This window comes from Scleropages formosus, chromosome 9, assembly GCF_900964775.1.
Source record: "Scleropages formosus chromosome 9, fSclFor1.1, whole genome shotgun sequence".
Taxonomy (NCBI): Eukaryota; Metazoa; Chordata; class Actinopteri; order Osteoglossiformes; family Osteoglossidae; genus Scleropages; species Scleropages formosus.
The window spans coordinates 32,037,895-32,056,673 of NC_041814.1; the positions used below are offsets into that span (position 1 = coordinate 32,037,895).

General features: G+C 51.8%; 1 protein-coding gene across 2 annotated transcripts in view; it reads right to left on the reverse strand.

Annotated features, from left to right (window-relative positions):
- Window positions 1-1,613: 1,613 nt before the first annotated feature.
- The window catches only part of cpeb2 (cytoplasmic polyadenylation element binding protein 2), a 20,069-nt gene continuing 2,903 nt past the window's right edge, over window positions 1,614-18,779 (reverse strand). Inside the window, exons 2-11 of one of the 2 annotated variants that reach the window (XM_018733163.2) lie at window positions 15,542-15,826; window positions 11,378-11,468; window positions 9,398-9,448; window positions 7,665-7,688; window positions 6,272-6,445; window positions 5,998-6,087; window positions 5,310-5,428; window positions 5,097-5,211; window positions 4,782-4,963; window positions 1,614-4,688 (exon numbers count right to left, since the gene is read on the reverse strand). In XM_018733163.2, the coding sequence (XP_018588679.2) occupies window positions 4,461-4,688; window positions 4,782-4,963; window positions 5,097-5,211; window positions 5,310-5,428; window positions 5,998-6,087; window positions 6,272-6,445; window positions 7,665-7,688; window positions 9,398-9,448; window positions 11,378-11,468; window positions 15,542-15,826 (1,359 nt within the window). In that variant the 3' untranslated portion in view covers window positions 1,614-4,460. The remainder of the gene's footprint in view (window positions 4,689-4,781; window positions 4,964-5,096; window positions 5,212-5,309; window positions 5,429-5,997; window positions 6,088-6,271; window positions 6,446-7,664; window positions 7,689-9,397; window positions 9,449-11,377; window positions 11,469-15,541; window positions 15,827-18,779) is intronic. The other variant, XM_029254775.1, reaches the window with a different exon arrangement.

Below are 18,779 nucleotides of genomic sequence, written 5' to 3' on the forward strand. Positions count from 1 at the left end.
AAAGTGAGCCTTTGCTTAAACTCTCTCTAAGGTCCAACAGCTGGTCCCGCAGACCCCTCCCCCGCCATTGCCTCTCTGGGAGAAGCAACACGCTGCGCACGACAGTTCAATACACACACTGTTCTCACACCGACCTTCGGTACTCAGTTTTACATGAGTCACTATTAAAAATGAAGCTCATTATATCACGTTGCACAATAAGGGAGAAGGACAAGCTGTGAGGCCGCTGTGAGGCCGCTGTGAGGCCACTATGAGGCAACACGTCATTAGTACAATACGCCCTGTTCTCAGTCTCTCCACCAAATAAATACATTAGAAGGAAAATAAATTACCAATAAATATAAGGAGTAGTGCGCAATGTAACACTGGGGCAGGAAATAGAATTGGGACAAGGAGCAAAATACAACATATCATAAATCTTTTGATTCACTTGTTCAAAAGAAGAAAAATAGTTAGAAGTGCCGGTGGAGCAGAGTGGGGCACAAAGCGAAACAGGGACACAAAAATTGTCCCTAAAGTAACAGACAAAAAGATATTACACGGGTGCCGTGGTCAGAATACAGGAGCGACTGCACAGCAAAGTGGTCACAAGTCAAATCCCGTTGATGGGGACCGATGGACACTTCGCAGGATAGTTGCTGAATGCCCCAAAAATCGAGCCTCAAAAATAACCACAAAACAAAATCAGCGCCTCTGTGACCCAGTGTCACCGGAAAACTGAACACTGTGAGCATCACAAGACTGGAATTTGTGGCAGGGCTGTCAGTAAGAAATCTCTTGTATCCAACGCCGATGCACAATGATGCACCACCTGGTGCAAGAAGGCGAAAACCTGGAGCCCTGAGCAAAGAAAAAAGTAAAGTGGTTTGATGATTCGTCTCGCACCTTCCACATCCAGATGGGTTTACATTTCAACCCACGATGCCTGTCAACTGTTAAACACGGCAGGGGACCTGTAATGGCTCAGACAGATGTCTTGTGGAAGTCGTTGTATTTACATTCATTTACTTAGCAGACACTTTTATCCAAAGCGACTTCCAATGAACTCTGTGTAGTGTTATCAGCCCACATGCCTTATTCACCACGGTGACTTACACTGCTAGATACACTACTTACACTGGGTCACTCATCCATACATCAGTGGAACACACACAGACATACACTCCCTCTGTCACTCACACTATGGGGGAACCCAAACAGCATGTCTTTGGACTGTGGGAGGAAACCAGAGCACCTGGAGGAAACCCACACAGACACAGGGAGAACATGCAAACTCCACAGAGACTGAGGGGGGATCGAACCCACATCCTGTCGCAGCACCCAGGTGCTGGGACAGCAGTGCTACTCACTGTGCCACCATAGGTCAAATGACTATTGACTCGATTTCCCACCAGAACACACACACACACACACACACACACACACACACACACACACACACACACACACACACACACACACATTTTCAGAACCGCTTGTCCCTCACGGGGTCACGGGGAACCGGAGCCTACCCGGCAACACAGGGCGTAAGGCCAGAGGGGGAGGGGACACACCCAGGACGGGACGCCAGTCCGTCGCAAGGTACCCCAAGCGGGACTCGAACCCCAGACCCACCGGACAGCAGGACTGTGGTCCAACCCACTGCGCCACTGCGCCACCGCACCCCCGCCCCCACCAGAACATTCAGCAACAATTTTATTACCTGTAAACTGACTTATACTTAAATCTTGTTCAATCTAGAATCCCCGTGGCGGGGGGCAGGGAGCAGGTATCAGCCACTGGACCCCCAGAGGTTTTTTTCCTCCCATGACTTTCCGCTGGGAGTTTTTGGTTCCTTTCCTCCGTAGCCAGTAGACATACCAATCGCTTTAATACCTGCATGAATACTGTGTAACCCTGGTTTGTAATCAGCACTTACTTTTGCTTCTTTGCCCTTTCGCCTTCGTTCAGCGCTCTGTGTCACATTGTGAGAAGGGCTCTAGAAAAACAAACTGAATCGAACTGAATTGCTCTGCATGGCCGAATAACAGCCAAGGAACATATTTCAATATGTGTTCGAGGACCAGGTGCCCCCCGTGGCGCAAACACACTTCTCCCAATATCCTCCTCAGCGATCACATCTAAACCGCTGAACCTTTGTGGCGAGTTCCGAAGCACAGAGTACAAATTAATCTTCCTCCTCCTCCATCTCCCACAGAATCGGAGGCTTTAGCTCCTGAAGAACGTAAGAACGTCGCAGTGTCCCTCTACACACACTTCAGGACTCAAGAGAGCTTTCCAAGGAGGACCGAGGCTGCTCCGATGCCAAAGGTCTGGTCCGCTCCCCTGTACCTGTGGAGAGGCTACACGGGGCCAGCAGTGTGACGTGATGAAGCCCTTTAAGGAGACAGAAGCGAGACCCACCCCCCACACGTCTGTGTATAACGAACACGTTGTATTTCCTGCGAGATGCTCGTCGCTTTGGAGAAAAGTCTCGGCTAAATGAACGCACGTAGATGGTGACCCACAAACTGCCAATAAGGGCAACAAAGGAAACGAAGGAGAAATCAATGAGCTCAGACTCAACGTGACACTGTGAGCAAAACGGAAATTCAATCAAAACTGACAGCTGTTTCTCCACACTGAAGTACGAAGACGCGACTGACGCCAGCAATTCTGCATCGACCTAAGAGATCATCATCATCATCATCATCATCATCATCATCATCATCTACTAGATACTGTACCGCGCCTCTCCGCACAGTCAGGTGCTCTGTGGCCGATCCCATGAGCTCATTACTCCTGGGACGACCTTCTCCACGTGACTCGTTCACTCTGCCTCTGTGCAAAAAGTACTTTCCGCATCCATCAGCAGGGGGTTCGATTTGAGGTGCAAAGTGCGAAGGAGACGAGTGCCCCCCCGACCACATTCAGCCAAGCGGGAGGAACCACCTCAGGCCAAACTACACATCTGATGGACTTTTCACCAAAAATATCTCACCCTCAACCAGGAGTCTCATTCTGATCACAGACCCCCAGCGAGCTCCTTGAGGACACCCCTCCACGCCTCCATTCTGAGGGCCCAAAGCAGGACTTCCTCTTCTCCTAGTTCACCGAACCACACGCCACTACAGCAGTGAGCGATGTCATCTTGGGTGTTGAGGGATGACCATGCAGTAACCAACCTCGCGAAGAGCGAGGACTGCATGTGTCACTCTTCATCTAGTCTTTTCTAACGCACCTCACCACCCAAAGTACACGAAGAGCTGCACACACACACACTACAGAGAACCACAAAGCACAAGGAGCACAAACACTATGTACACGTCTCTCCTCTGACCCACGAGCTCCTCCTAACAAAGGGACTCGCTAATCTAACGCCTGGTTTCGCGTGTGTATGAGAACGCACATAAGACACTTTCAGAAACGGACAAAGATGCATGCAAGGATTTTTTAAACACTTTTTTACGTTTTTTTTTTATTTTTATTTTTTAATCGTTTACTACGAAAATTTGTCACTTGTATCCATGCTACCTAGAGCTCCTTAGTAATATGATTTCCGTAACTGGCTGCTGTCCTTGTGTGCGCACCTATAATTGCGTCGCATGCATATGGTCGTAGACGTAAACGTGCAGTTGGGTTTTTCACATTCTAATCGTTCCTGGCAGTCGAGCCCCTGCGCTCGGCCCCTTTGTCGGAGTGCCGTCCTGTGTCAAAACGCGGCCTCCGTTACACCTACACGTGCACTTGTGTTATATAGCAGCAAAGCTTCTAATACAGCTCGTCATTAAAAATGTTTCCGTAGCAAACGGGATCCATACAGTGAGGTATTGCCATTTGTCGCAAGCAGACAGCTACGAGGTACAGTACCCCTGTCTTCCCCCGGTAAGAATACAGAGCAGAGAGCAACACCACCAAAGTACGAACTGTTGCTCGTGGCAGAAATGCTCTTTGTGTCTCCTGTTGTTCTGCTACCTTTGGTACGGGACTCGGGACGGGGCTCTGAGGGACACCTACTGCAGATTCCCCACAAATAAGCGCACGCCTCGTCCTCTGGGGCCGAGCAGCAGCCGGACGGACGGACGAGCGGCCTCTGGACCCGTGCGCAAACATTTTCGCAGCTACTTTAAATTGTACATATAAAAATAATTTGGAAAAACTACGAAAGAATCAGTTCCTCGCCTTTCTGTTTGTTGCTCCGTATAAAAACGTCAAAGTAGCACAAGAAGGGAGTGAGAGCCTGAGATGCAGGGGTTCTTGGCGGGGAAACGGGCGTGTTGTGTTCCCGCTGCTACGAAGGACAGGCAGGTGCATCGAATGTGCGGAGCAGCCGCTCGTGAGTGGGGGATGCAGGAGAATGCATTTATCTCTGCCAGGACGGGTCTGTTCTGTTCGCGACGGGCGAGCGGGTGAGCGAGCGGGGGTGGGACTAAAGGGAGGCGGGGCATCGATGCTGCGGGGCGGGGCGGGGCGAACGGATATCAGTTCCAGCGGAAGTGGATCTGCCGCGGTCGGTCGGCACCCTCCTTCACCAGCGGCTTGTGGAACTCGCGCCCGGCACGAGAGTGGATGTTGGCCCAGCAGAATTCGCAGTAGTACTGCAGGCAGGTGACGTTGGCGCAGAAGAAGGGAGCGAACTTGCCGCCGCAGCGCGCGCCCTGGCACTCGTCGCACAGCTGGTCGTCCAGCACGTACGGCTTCACCTCCACCTGCGGAGCCCGAAAGACGCCATCACTTTTTCCCGCCTCATCGCCTTCTCCCCCTGCTCCTCCTCCCTCCTCTGCGTTGTAGTGAAGCCTCACCCTCTTGTCGATGTCTCCGTGCTGCAGCTGAACGAATCGGGCGCTGATGGCTGCAATGTAGCTCTGTTGATTGGAGAAGGCCACACGCCCCGCCCCTTTGGGGTATTTCAGCTCCGGGTCGGTGTCAATACCCGCATAGCAGACCCCTCCGTAGAGCCTGTCCATGATCATGGCCAACTCCACTGGACACGGACACACATGTGAGCGCACACACGCACGCACACACACACACACACACACACACACAGAGCGTGTTCCAGTCTCCTCAGTGACACAATGTATCCATGCATTTTGGCAGGAGGGGCCTGCGGTTACCTGCTCTGAGGGGGCGGGGCACACCTCCCACAAAAATGGTCTTGCGAGGATCTAGCGGCTGCGACCCGTCCATCACGAAGTCACTGTCGCTCAAGTTCCACGGCCGAATCTGGACCTGAAGCGAGTGCGGGGTTCATACATCAGCGGTCATCTGATTGATACACTGTCTGCCGGGGGGGGGGGGGGGGGGGGGGGGGGCGGTGTTAACCTCACCGGTTTGTCCTTGATGGTGGGGCTGGAGACGCAGAGGTACAGCTTGCCGTCTTCCTCGAGACACGCCTCGATGAGGGCCTGCACAGAGCTCTCCTCCTGGAACAGCAGGAAGGCGTATCCTAGGCAACGAAGGGCACAGCAGCCTTACTGCCGGAGTTATCGTTCGGGGACCGGTCCGAGGCTCAAGCCACAATTTACAGCCGAAGCTCCGGGGAGCTCGACGGCACCTCGTCGCTATTCGGTGGCCACAAATAACTGCTGCCCACTTCCATCAGAGCTACGTTCACATTTGTTCCTTTAGCTGATGCTCCTCTTCAAAGCAGCGGACAGCGTTCGTCTCCGAGGGCCGATTTGCCCACTCGCACAGCAGGGTAATTTTTACTGTATCAGTTCAGGTTAAGTACCTTGATCAAGGGGATTACAGCAGGATGTGGGATTTCAACCTGGGTCCTGTAAGTGTGAGGCAGCAGCTCTAACTGACAGTTTCCAGCCTCTGAGTTTGGAACCAACGGTAACATGTATTTCTGTGAAATCTGAAGTCGATCACCATCTCTCTCCCGTGGAAACGACTTTATCGGGAAGCACAGGTGCGCTGGACAGTGGTATGTCAGACGTTTGTGTGTGTGTGTGTGTGTGCGCGCGCACGTGTGTCCTGAAAACAGGGTGGACCCCGGCGTGCCATCTCTACCTTTGGGAGGGAAGTAGGACTTGCTCTCTGCCTTGTGTGGCCAGTCCACCACGAGAGGTCCAAATCGCCGGAAGCTGCTCGTGATTTCGTCTGTGAACAGAGAGAGGACAGGACAGGACAGGACAGGACAGGACAGGTCTCTACGTGACCGGCACATCTTCAGCGGTCTGAACGTGACTTGCTGCCCACCGCAAATCGCACCTTTTCTGATTTCTACGTGAAATTTAAAACCGTGCCCATGCGGCACCTTCCGCCTCCCGCTGCTTCCGCTCACCTTCATCGATGTCCGGGGGCAGGCCGCCCACAAACACCTTGCGGGAGAAGCGCTCGATGCGCTCGCCATTCTGGTGGGGGTAGCAGCTGGGGGAGCTGAGGACACCGGGGACGACCTGGTTGCCGTGTCCGTCATCGAGGAGACCGTCGTCGATGGGGAACAAGGAGGAGCGTCCTGTGGAGGAAGGAGGGGAGGCTTGTGAAGACCGCCCACATTCGCTGTTTCCTCCGCGACACACACACACACACACACACACACACACACACACACACAGACAAGAAGGAGGGAGCAAAGGTGGAAGCTAGAATTAATATCAAGAACCTCTGGAAATGCCCCTCTGGAAACAGGGATGAGAAGTTCTGCTCCCAGGTGTGTAACCTGGAAACGGTGATTCTTGTGCACTGGCAGGAGAACCGGTTCCGTGTGACAGGAAGAGTCATGTTAGAAAATGTCAAGGATACATTTCCAGTTCATTCTTGTATTTTTGTCAAATTTGTCTGCAACACAGAAAATGTAACCTGCGTTTACCCTCTAGGCCAAAAGATGGCAGTAAAGAGCAGTAAAGGGTAGTAAAGGCCGGTGAAGGGCAGTAAAAATCAGTGTGTGGAAGCGCCTCCCTTCAACTCCCTTCCACAGTGTTTACACCTCCTGAGTGTCAGTGATCGGTGACCAGAGACGCTGAACGGGGTTTGTGGAAACGACTCATTTCTGTTTTCGGTCATTTTCATTACTATTAATTACGCTCATCTTCACGGGGCGTGAAGTTAATAATAATATTATTTATATATTATTCATATTAAATTTCGCTCTGGAATTGCATACAAACTGAACTGAATAAAAGAGAATTCCATCCCAGTTGTGTTTGTAAGCTGAGGTTCCAGGGCGTGCGCACACACACACACACACACACACACACACACACACACACGCACACACACACACAGTGAGAAATGCAGACGGAGCCAATAAGCTTCCAGAACAAACTGTTCTTGCTCGCTTACAAATGCGTTTTTCCTTAAGCACAAACACACACAGAGTAAACAGGGTAAACAGGTAGGCAAGCAGTGTATGAGGAGGTGAGGCAGACGAGGACAGGACACTGATCCTGTGAAGAGCAATCGCTGCTCTCGCTGGGCAACAGCTCGCAAAACACCCGAAAGGGCTGCGTCGTACCTGCAGACACTGCTGTGAAACGTAAGAGCGTTAATGTATACACACACACGCACGCACACGCACGCACGCACAGAGCGAACATTGGCCCAAGCGCTTTCTCCAACTCCAAGTCGCCATGATTCATGCAGATGTGAGTTGCACGTGACGCGACACACTCGGCGATGGCGCGACGCTCATGCACAGTCACCAGAGGCGCGACTCATGCGCGAGCAGCCGTTACCTCGGCGTCTCCCGTAACTCCTGGCTGCATGTAAACAAAGCACAGAGAGGTTGAGCAGAGGCGACGGAGACGGAGACGGACCCGAGAGCTGACGACGCCGACCTCGCGCGACCCCACGGCGAGAAACGCCGCGCGCGGACACTCGGCCTCGCGGCGGCTTCTCGTTCGCCTTCTCGACGTGTCCCTTGGTCGCTGCCGAACACGCAAACTTATTACGGCTTATTCCTCGTTGCGCTTTCTTCGCCGTTCTACTTACCGGTCGACAGGGTGAGGAATGCGGTACGTGTTCGCGGTATCGGTCAGTCAGCAATTAGAACGAACGGAGGTCTCGCTACGTTTTAGCGCAACATTTTTAAACAATTATTCTGAAGCTGGCTCTCATTTTAACGTAGCCCAAAGTCAGAACACGAAAACAAGTCTGACTTTACTAGATGAAGGAATTTTAAAGACAAAACGGAGAGAAACCTGCGCAAGCGAGCTGTCGACGCCCTCGGTAATAATGACAGCCGAAAGCGGCGAGAAACCGACAAACTCTCGCGTTCGTGCGGTGAAAGCGACATCGGCGAGGACCGAATACCAGCTTCTGCTAATTTTTCTCCGCTCCGTATAGGAGATACAGCGATGACGAGGCTGTTGTGTGCGATGTGTTTCAGCACACCGTCTTTGTCTGTTATTACCGCTCAGCGGAAGATGTGACCACACTTTGAGTAATTAATGCGGAAATGCAAGCAATTCCAAAGTGCGCGCAAAGCACGTTCATCGCACGCGCGCTCGCGGCCCAGATGTGTTCCTACGCCGAGGAGCCAGCGTATTAATGCTGACGCACGCCTCGGTCGCACTGAAATCACAGCTGAGAATGTGTTTCATGCCGCCAAAGGCCCTCATGGTGTTGTGCGCGGGAAGGCGAAAGGTTTCTTGGAAACGTCTCACAAAGCGGGGCCCATCTCCGTGGCGCAAAACCCCTAAGGAAGGGTGACGCCGTGCAGCGCGGCGAAGGCACCCGTTAGCGATGGACGCACGCCTGAAAGCGTGACCTCGCCGGCTGGGAAGACGTGCGTAAGAGGAGGCGATCCTCCGTACGGCCGCGGCACGGCGCTCGACTGCGGCGTCCTAAACGTATCGTCTCTGTTTTCGGAGCCGTCGTCACGTGAGTGAACGTTTTTCAGACACGGGAGCATTTTCATTCCGAGATGGATTTTTTCAATATTCACAGCCTGCTACTGTATTCGCGCTGAAACGGTCCGGTTACGAAACGCTCGGAGGACCCGCGCCCCGATAACTAGAGCAGCGGCTCGCTTCTCGCACCCCAGCAGGACCGCTGTGCTCCTCCACCTCTGGCTGCCCAGCGCTCCCGCTCACAAGAGTCCAAAATCAAAGGTATCACTTCTAGGTTTCATCCCCAACATGTAGCGTGTACTGCAGCAGGACACGGGATTTAAACCCGGGACCTTCGGTTGGACGCCGATGGCTCGAAAGCACTAGGCCACCCGCTGCCCCCCGATCCGACGTCCCTCGGAGAGCCGGCGCAGCGCTCGACCGCCGCGATCGGGGTGGATTCCCGTGCCTCGCCAGCCCATTCGCCCCAGAGGGACCCCGCAGAGCTCAGGCTTTTCGTGCCACACACGCGACATACAGCATATTCTCTAAATTGAAAGGAACTGGGGGACACAGGGGGGCACAGACCAAACACAACTGGGTGCTGTAATGCTGACAGAAAAGGAAAAAATAATTACCATTGAGCATGAGGAGATTGTCCGTCCCCTGCAGCGGAAGTCCCGTTCGGCCTGACGTGAAGACAAACGGACGAGGATGAGAGCGGAAAGAAAGGAAGACAAAACGGGAAACGCAGAGGAGTTGCGAAGAAGCCAGGTGCAGGTAGGGAGAAGCAGCAGGTGAGAGCAGACGGCTGCATGAGCTGCGAGAAAACGGCCCGGGATGTAGGAGGAACGAGAGGAGGAGGAGACAGAAAAAGGAGCGTGGCTTCGCGGTAACACAAGGACATCAGTGGGTCCAAAAAAGGGACTACAGCTGGAGGAGAAGGCAAACAATACGATAAATGCCCGATGAACGTCTATAACCCGTGCCATCACTGTTGCGGTATAAACTCGCTTGGCGCTGACACACAATGCGGCACAGAAGGCGGACCCCCCCGGGGGGCGGAGGGGGGTCTGCGGCCTCTTCCTGGACACAGCGGACAAAACGGATCGGCAGGACGACTCCCGGTGGGTTCAGCATTGTATGGGACACTGACCTATAGGCTACGTCACAGTGCCACCATGGGGGTCAGACGAATATATTTATTCTCACTTAATCTGCTCGAATCTTTCTGTTGCACTCATACCCTCATTTTCTGTGACGTGCGTGGCTTTGGAAAAAAGCGCCCGCTAAACAATTAAATGTAAATGTCTCTTTTAAAACAGCGTTACGGTCCATTTTAGGCCCCAAAAAGTACCGTTACTGCTCGGAAAAAGTACGCGTGGAAGGACTGACGTTGGGAATGCTTCTGTCTCCACACTGACGTTGGTCAGTGGGAATGTCGGTGGGCCACCGGTGACTAGTGACTACGGAGCCAAACCCATGTTCAGAGACCCCGAAAACTCCACCACAGGGATGAAAACGTGAACACGGACAAAACTGATGTTGACGTGAAGCCCTTTGCAATGCAAACCGACATCCTTTTTCTGAAATGACACGCCAAAGACGCACACAAACATTCAGGAGCTGCGTCCGATACCACGCTGTGCCTTCACCTGGTGCAGGACCACAGGACCGCAGGACCATAGGACCATAACTCACAAGGCAGAACACAGCTAAGAGCCGTTTTCCGCTGCGAGACCGACAATCCAACCAAAACGGCGATCATGTCGACAGTGAGCTGGGCGCTAGGAAGGAGGTCCAATTCAATCCCGCAAAAAACATCTTGTGTCCCGTGGTGGTGCAGAAGAAAGGGGGTCTGCAGATTTCAGCAATCCTGTAACTGATGTGCTAAAAGGGTTAAGTTTAACAGCATTTCCAGCATTTAAGTGTTTTCAGAGGTGGGGCATTTAAAAGCGAAGGCTTGTTTTTGAGCAGATTGCTCTTAAGGGTGCGGAGGTAGTCCATAGGGAACGTTTCTGAATTGCACGGTTCCGCAGTCATTACCATCGAACTGCAGAAGCAACCATTCAGCTCTCAGCTTGTCTCCCACGTTGCTTCTCACACTGCTCACCTTGTTGGCACGGCCAGGACAGCGACACATTCCGAACACGCAGTACACTATTGCTGCCCATCACCATGGCGCCAGCCACACCACGGTCAATTCCCTTCAATTAACTGCGACTACCTTCGGTCCCCCCAATGCCTCCAGGTCACTTTTACCAGCCATCAACATGGTACCTGGCAAACCCTAAAACTACTCCACGCCGTCTTCACATCTTCACCGGTGCCGAGAGCTGCCTACCTTCACTAGCTTTAATGAGTACTCGATTGTCTAATGAAGCGCAATCACGTTGTTGTTTAACCTTAAGCGACAATAAAGAAGAAAACAATGAAGCACATTTTAATAGAGGGGAAAAATAAGACAGACTATCATGGAAGATACTTATGATCTCATTAAAATTCATCTAAATTATACGTTAGCAGATATAATACTGCCGATGTCTGATGGAACCACCCCAAACTGAAGCTGCTGGCTGCGCGAACCAACACCCAAAGGGATACTTGCCATCCTTTACCTTTCATGGGGTCCTGGTCTCCTCTCACAATGTCAATGAGGGAGCTCTCCAGTGAGTGCATGTTGAGGCTGTCGTACAGTCTGGACCGGTCCTGCGTAGAACAAAAATATGAAGATTGACTCATAGCAACTGTTTGGCTTTTACCTAATAAGGTGCCTATTAGCTCACCATAGAATGGACAAGTTGCCCATGTCTATGACAGTAGTACAAACCAGAGTAACAACTATGTCGTCATTTTGTGTCGGCATTGAAGCCCCTGGACACCCACCACAAACCTGATGTCACTGCTATTTCCTTTGTGCAATTCATTCAAAATGTTGGAAAAAACATTTCTCATACAACGTCAGGTCCCGTGCGCCTCCATTCCGGGACGAACAAGGGCACCACAGACCAAAATGAGCTGGGATATTTGGAGAATTAACCTACATGGCTAGCGTTCTCGGAGACATTCTTTCCTGGCTTGTTCATTCACTCCAGTTGCTGTAGTAAATATTTGCATGGGCCAAGAAGTGGAGACAGTCTTAACGGTCAGAGTAGAAACAGCGATGGGCTGAGGCCCACGGAATGCCACTTTGTGGGACACCGCTCTGGCGGCGGACACGAGCTCACCGTCACCGGGATGACACATGCCACGGATCAGAGAGGACCGAGGGTCTCGGGGCAGCTGGTACAACAAGGCCAACACGTGCCAGTATGCGCTAAAGTTAAACTGGCAACCAAGCTCACCAACACACGTGGGAAAAATTGAAATCCTGGAGCCGGGACAGGAAGGGGGGTTGCGTTACCCAAAGGGCAACACACTGAATTGAAACTGATCGTGTCTTCATGCAATTAGTCATAAAAATATAAGGGCTTCCATTGTATAGCATTATACTCTCAGACATTCTGGCAGCAGGGGTAAAAAACAGAGGCTACACTGTTACAAACACAGCAGGGTCTGACATTTTAACAATCTGGCTTGAGGAACTTCTGCTACAGAAATTAAAACGAGGACAGATTGCGGTAAAGCACGCGTACGAATTAAATACAGAGTCTGCTTTTGGTCTGTCTAAAATGTACCTTTAGTCATATCGTCTCAAACAGAGACCCACACGCACACCAACTTTCCACTCAATGTGTCCTGACACTGTAATCCCAACATCCACAGGGAAAGCGGAATAACCGCAACAATGGCATTTCCAGGAAAAATCTGAAGATATGTAGCACTTCAGTACTGAGACTAGTTTCAATACAAAAGTGATAATGTCTGTATTAATCGTAGTGAAACATTTGTTGGAGATACTTTGTACTTTTAAGTTCAAGATATACAAAGTGGGGGGAAAAAAAGAACATTTAAATATAAATATATGCTACAGTGAAAATTGTTCCACAAAATATAGTGCTGTGACAAAACAGATGAAAGAGGGCAAAGGTCCACAATGAAAGTCCGGGGAAGTCACACACAGTTACTGGGAAAGAGTCGTTTCAATTGAACAACACGGAACAGGTCCAGAAAATATAAGCAAAGCGGGGAAAGTTTTTTTTTAAAAAAAAAAAGGGGGAACGCAAAGCATTTGAAGTGTGACAACACGTGCAGAACAGAGCGATGGGTCTATTGTGGTCCACACCGCGGAAGTAAAAGCCAACCGTGAGAAGAGCAGGCAGCCGGGCTTTCGGTGGCAGAGCATGCGGCACTTTCCTATTGTGGAAACGGCCTAACGGGCCCTAGGAAGGAAGGAAGGAAGGAAGGAAGGGAGGCGGAAACGTATTCAGAATACGAATACGAGTTTATACGGAAACAACCGATCGAGTCCGTAAGGTGTGTATGCGGCAGGAGAAGAGGAAGGCCTGCGGTGGCGTCGGTCTCTCGGAACCAGGACGCCCGTCCGCAGCCTGCCCTCAGTTACACGGGACGAGTCTTCGACGAGCGCCAATGAGACTCTTCAGCAGCAACAGCGACGAACGAGGTTTTCCTTCCTATCGGTATTACGTCACGGTGACCGTGCTGCTCAACTGCAGGGCATGCTGGGAAAACATCGTTCTAACGCTTGGATCACTTTTGGACCAATGCGCTCGACTAAGGACAAAGGAGCAGGCAAGGTTGTTTGAATGTTCCGGGAACGCAAACACGTGAGCTGGAAACTGGGAGATGGATGGAGATGTTTCCATAAAGGGGAAAAACAAACGGCCGAAACACGTCGACTTCAAAGTGTACCGACACACACGGGTAGACTTCATATCCAATGAGCACAAACGCGTTCACACCTGAACGCTCTGTAACAACACGCACGGACTCTCATTTTCACTGAACTCAACACACACACACACACACAGCTCTACCTCCGAGAGCAGCTGTGACTTTAAGAGACGCACTCTGGACATACTTCACCTTTTAAGGAGAGCCTGTGGACTGCGAGGCAGAGGGGAGCAGCCCAACGCGAGCCGGGGCTCCCGTCTCCAGCCCGACCCAAATTTCCACCGCAGTCCCGCCTTTTCCGCTTTCCATTCACACCGTTCTGACCATCTGAGCTGTTTGACAGGAGCTCCTCCATCCGCATACTCATGTCGTGATGCCGCGGAGGAGCTGCGGGCCATACGCGCCTTGTCTCATCGCTCGTTCGCACTCCGAGGACACGAGGAGTCCCCTGGGATGCCGGTGAGCCGCGACTCTGGAAACCGAGAACGCGGTGCGGTCGCACGCGCCGAACACCACGCGGCCATCGGCCGCCGCTCGACACAAGCAGCGCGCTACCGAGTGTGTTCGAACCATAATCTCTAAACACAGCAAGCGACGCGCGTGTGTGCGTGTGTGCGCCTGTGCAGGAGGGAGGGCGCTGATGCCTTGGGTCAAAGATGCAGAAAATATGCACAGAGCCACACACACATGCAGTCACCCCTGAAAGAACGGCCCCTAACACATGATCTGTCCTGAGCTGGGGATCCAAGATGCCATTTACCAACATTATCATTACTTGTTAAACACTGGCTTACAAATTGTTACTTTCTAGAATGCCCAGGAGGGGTGGGCAACCACTGGCCTGTGGACCCCCAGAGGTTTTTCTTCTCCCTCAACCTTCAGTTGGGAGTTTTTGTTCCTTTCCCCGGTGGCCAGTAGGCATACTTATAGCTCTATAATAAGTTCTTCATTATGATAGCCATTAGTTGACCGTCTTCTTTGTTTGTATCAATTTTTCTTGCTGTTTGCCTGTGTTAAAGTGCTCTGTGTCACTGCGTGAGAAGAGCGCTCTACAAAAGTAAATTGAACTGAAAAAAAAACTTGGGGTCCAAAGCAATCTCCGCCCATATGATGACCGAAGGCCCCCACAGCCGCCCCCCCCGAACCCTGCCCCGTATCTCAAGGTGCAGTGCTGTCGATAGAAGGCTCCTTTCATAAGGCCTTGTCTCACACATGGGGTGTGTGTTCGGTTTGCCTTTCTTCTCATGCGTAGTGCCCACTGCGTGCATGGTCTGACGTTTCCAGTGGGTGTTTGTATCGATGTCTCCATGGTAACCATGTAGTCAGCGGACGGGAGAGCCCGTTCAACTCTTGGAACTTGCGCATCCCATCTCAGTAGGACCTGGGTCTCTCCAATGCCAGCGTAACACACCCCGCGCTCTCTACCACGTGTCCCACCTCTCACACACACACACACTCTCACTATGTCTATGGAGCAATCATTAATCAATAGATACCATACCTGTGCAAAAGGGAAAAGTAACTGTTCAAACAGGTAACTTGTTCCCACAGGACTGGAGCTAAAAACGGTAAAGCAAGTAAACCAAGGAAAAGAGCGAGAAACCTACAAACAGGTGGTAAACTGTGCCAGTTCACAGCTGCAACCGCTAATGAACAGTATGAACTGCTTCACTGAACACTTTGCCTTTTTCACATCATAATTGTCGCCACGACTCGCGTCCACATTCCCTCCAGGGAAGAAGGAACATAATTCCTGCTGTAGTGCGGTCCACGAGAGGGACAAACGGCGTAGATCGCAGGTGCCGCTCATCATCCGGGCCGCTGCAGCGTACGTGCAGCACACGGACGGTACCCGCTGGAGTCTCTTCGCACGGCACAGACCCGGACACAGTAGAGAAACAACGGGAACATTGAACTCCAACCCGAGAAAATCTCGACACCTTAAAAGCCATTTCCAACTCTGCCACGAGTGCACGGCCCACACTGACCTGCAGGGGCAGCAGCGAGTTGCTGTTGCCGTCAGTGCGGAACATGTTGTCGTCCATCCAGGACTTGGCCCCCAGCGAGGCGGCGCTTGAGCGTGGGAACTTGGGAGGGGCGATCACGCTGCTGGAGAAGGGCTTCTTCATGGGCGAAATCTGGGTCATGCCCCCGGGGACCCCCATGGCAGAGGCACGCCGGTGGTCCCGCCCATGCACCCCACCCCAGGGTAGGCCTGCGGAGCTCCAGGCGCCTCCCTGCTGGCTGCTCCAGGGAGACTGCTTCATCATGGGCTGGGGAGAGGCAGGCAGGGCGGGTAAGTCCGGGGCACCCGACCCCTTCCGGCACTCGGTATCCCAGAATGCCACAGGGCACGGTAAACACACTAATCCCAGCGGTGTCTCAGCTTACTAAACACACACCAGGGAGAGTGCTGCATGAAATAAGAGACGACCAAGTGACTGGTTCCTTCAGTGAAGTCCTTACATTTACCTTTATTCATTAGCGGACGCTTTTCTCCAAAGAGCCTTACAGCTGAGAGTAAACAGAAGCACATCAGCAACAGAAGGAACATTCAAATAGCAAAGACGTACAGCAGATCATCATAGCACAGGGTGTTGGACTCATAGATGGAGCCAACAGGAATCAGCGCTCTCAAAGAGGTGGGTTCAAGACCCTTCTTCGATGTGGGAGGGATTCAGCAGCTCCGAGGGCCACAGGGAGCTCATTCCACCGCACTGGCGACAAGACTGAGCACTTCTGATTTTGGTCCCTTGTGAGTAGCACCACCACGTGTCCTGATGTGGAGGAGCTCAGTGCTGTTGCTGGGCTGCGGGGAGTGACCACGTCCTGGAGGTACCAGGATGCAAATCCTTTCATTGTCTTGGAGGCCTTCTTGAACGTCATCTTTTGTGACGAAGGACATCCTCAGACTCTCCACGAGCTCATTTCGTGTTGCAAACTCTTTGTCGTTAGTTAGCAGTGAGGGGTTTTGGTCCAGCTCAAGGACCTGGTGTTCGTGGTCCTGAGGTCTCAGCAATAAAGCCAACAGGCCAAAGCAACGTCATTGTCACATGAACTAACACCTGAACATCTTTCAAACACAATCTCAAAGGCATCAATGCATCACTCAACCTGCTTGGCTGCAAATGGACTGAAACACGGGGAAGAAGAAGAAGAAAACAATTCAAACAACGCAATTAATGCAAAGTTTGACTCAGTCTTTCCATATGTTAGCAGGGAAGGACTCTACAGCTTCTGGCACCTCTCTGTGAGGGTCACCAAGAGCCCAAGGGCATTGTGGGAAGGGAAAGAAGTCGATTAAAGACTGTTGATCATTTAGAGCTGATCCACTTCCAGATGATGGAAGAAGGTTAAAGGAGCCTGAAGAAGAGCTTGCTCCAGGTCACCAGGACCAGGCTGTGGATCCTGCTTGGACAGAAGTGGTAAAGCAGGTATTTGGTCCATTTAGTCCAGCTCACAACGCAGGGACAGTGTACAGGAGGCGCCTGTCCGGTCCTGGCGGGAAACGATGACGGGATGGAGATGAGAATGCGTCAGTCCATCAAACCGCCAACTAACAGCCATTTATTACCCACTGTTTCCTGTCCAAGGGGGGGGGCTGTAAGACTGCTTCAGCTTCAGGGCTCATAGATAGACACACCGACCCCGGGAGCGCCTCCTGACGCCACCGTCGAGCAGATGAGCCAGACCGTCGTGTGATCAGCCTCAGGTCTCAAGCCCAACTCTTTCACAGCCAAAGCCCTTTTGGTTCTCCATGTTGTCCCCGATGTGGTGGAACGAGCTCCGTGTCCCTCGGAGTTGCTGAATCCCTCCCGCAATGAAGAAGGCTCTAGAACCCATCTCTTTGAGTCACTGATCTCCTGACAGCTCCATCAATAAGTACAACACCATGTGCTGTGATTATCTATAGGAGCTACTGGAGGGGTGTGATCCAGCAACATGATGGTGTGTCCACAGTCCTCTGTGTGTCTACAGCTCTTTGCTGATAAATTGTTTACTGTGTGATGTACGTCACTGTGGACAAAGGTCTGATCTCACTTACCGGGTTTCCTGGGTTTTATGTCATTTACGATATTTCCAGCCCAGTTTAGTTTCTTTCCACCCCCCAGCACCTTAAAAATTCAGCTGCATGAGACAAAAATAGGGTTTTATGTCATCAACCCAACTGACCCCTCAATACAGCACAGTCATTTTTACTGTACCGGTCCAGCGAGAGTACCTGGTCAGGCGTAGTACAGTAGGAGGTGGGATCAGCACAGAGTGTAGAGTGATGTGTTCGTGTGTGAAGAAAAAGAGCTCCTTGCATGTATATGAATGTGTGCATCAGCGTGTGTGTGTGTGCGTGTGTGCGTGTGTGTGCGTGTGTGCGAGCGCGCACCATGATGATCTGCCCTTATCCTAAAGGGGCAGCAGGACACAGGAGAGACGCCTTTGGACAGAACCGGCCTGTGAGGAACCCGGGTTGCTGGGCACTGACCCACCCACCTTGTCAAACGCAGCTGATCTGGGGCAAGAGAGGGGTAAAAAACATGGTACTGGTCACACCGGTACCCAACCACAGCAGGACACGGCGCCACTGAGACAGACACTGCAGCACTTGAGGTAACGAAACTATTAAAATTCAGTTTCATGTGACATGTTAAGAATTCCCATGAGTCTCCTCTCCTCGTCTCTGTCCACCAGCTACCCGTTTCCGCCCCGATCCAGTGCAATACTGGTTAAGGTCTACAAAACGGGCAAAGGATCTGGACCACAATACCTACAGGACCTGATCACTCCCAACAGCCCAGCAAGAGCGCTGAGCTCCTCTACCTCTGACCCAAATGTGGTGGAATGAGCTCTCTGTGTCCCTCAGAGCTGCTGAATCCCTTCCACTCCAAAGAAGGGTCTCACACCCATCTCTTTCACACTTGTTATATCCTGCTTTGGAGAAAACGTTTGCTAAATAAATCAATCCAGGTCCTTCTTAAACCGCTGAGAATTCCTTGAAACAAGAAAAAATTCCAGGGCGTTGTGGGCCTCACCACGTTCTTAACAGTACATCGTAAACCTCATCTTTCTCATAAACTGTATCAATCACAATATTTCCCTCGCTGACACCTGGCGCTCCATTCGACCTCTAACAAGCGTCCGATCAACGGGCCATCAGCTGCGAGTCATTCGAGGTCTTTCTTCAGCACGCCTACCCACAGTGCACTGGGATCGGAGCAGATTACACAGCCT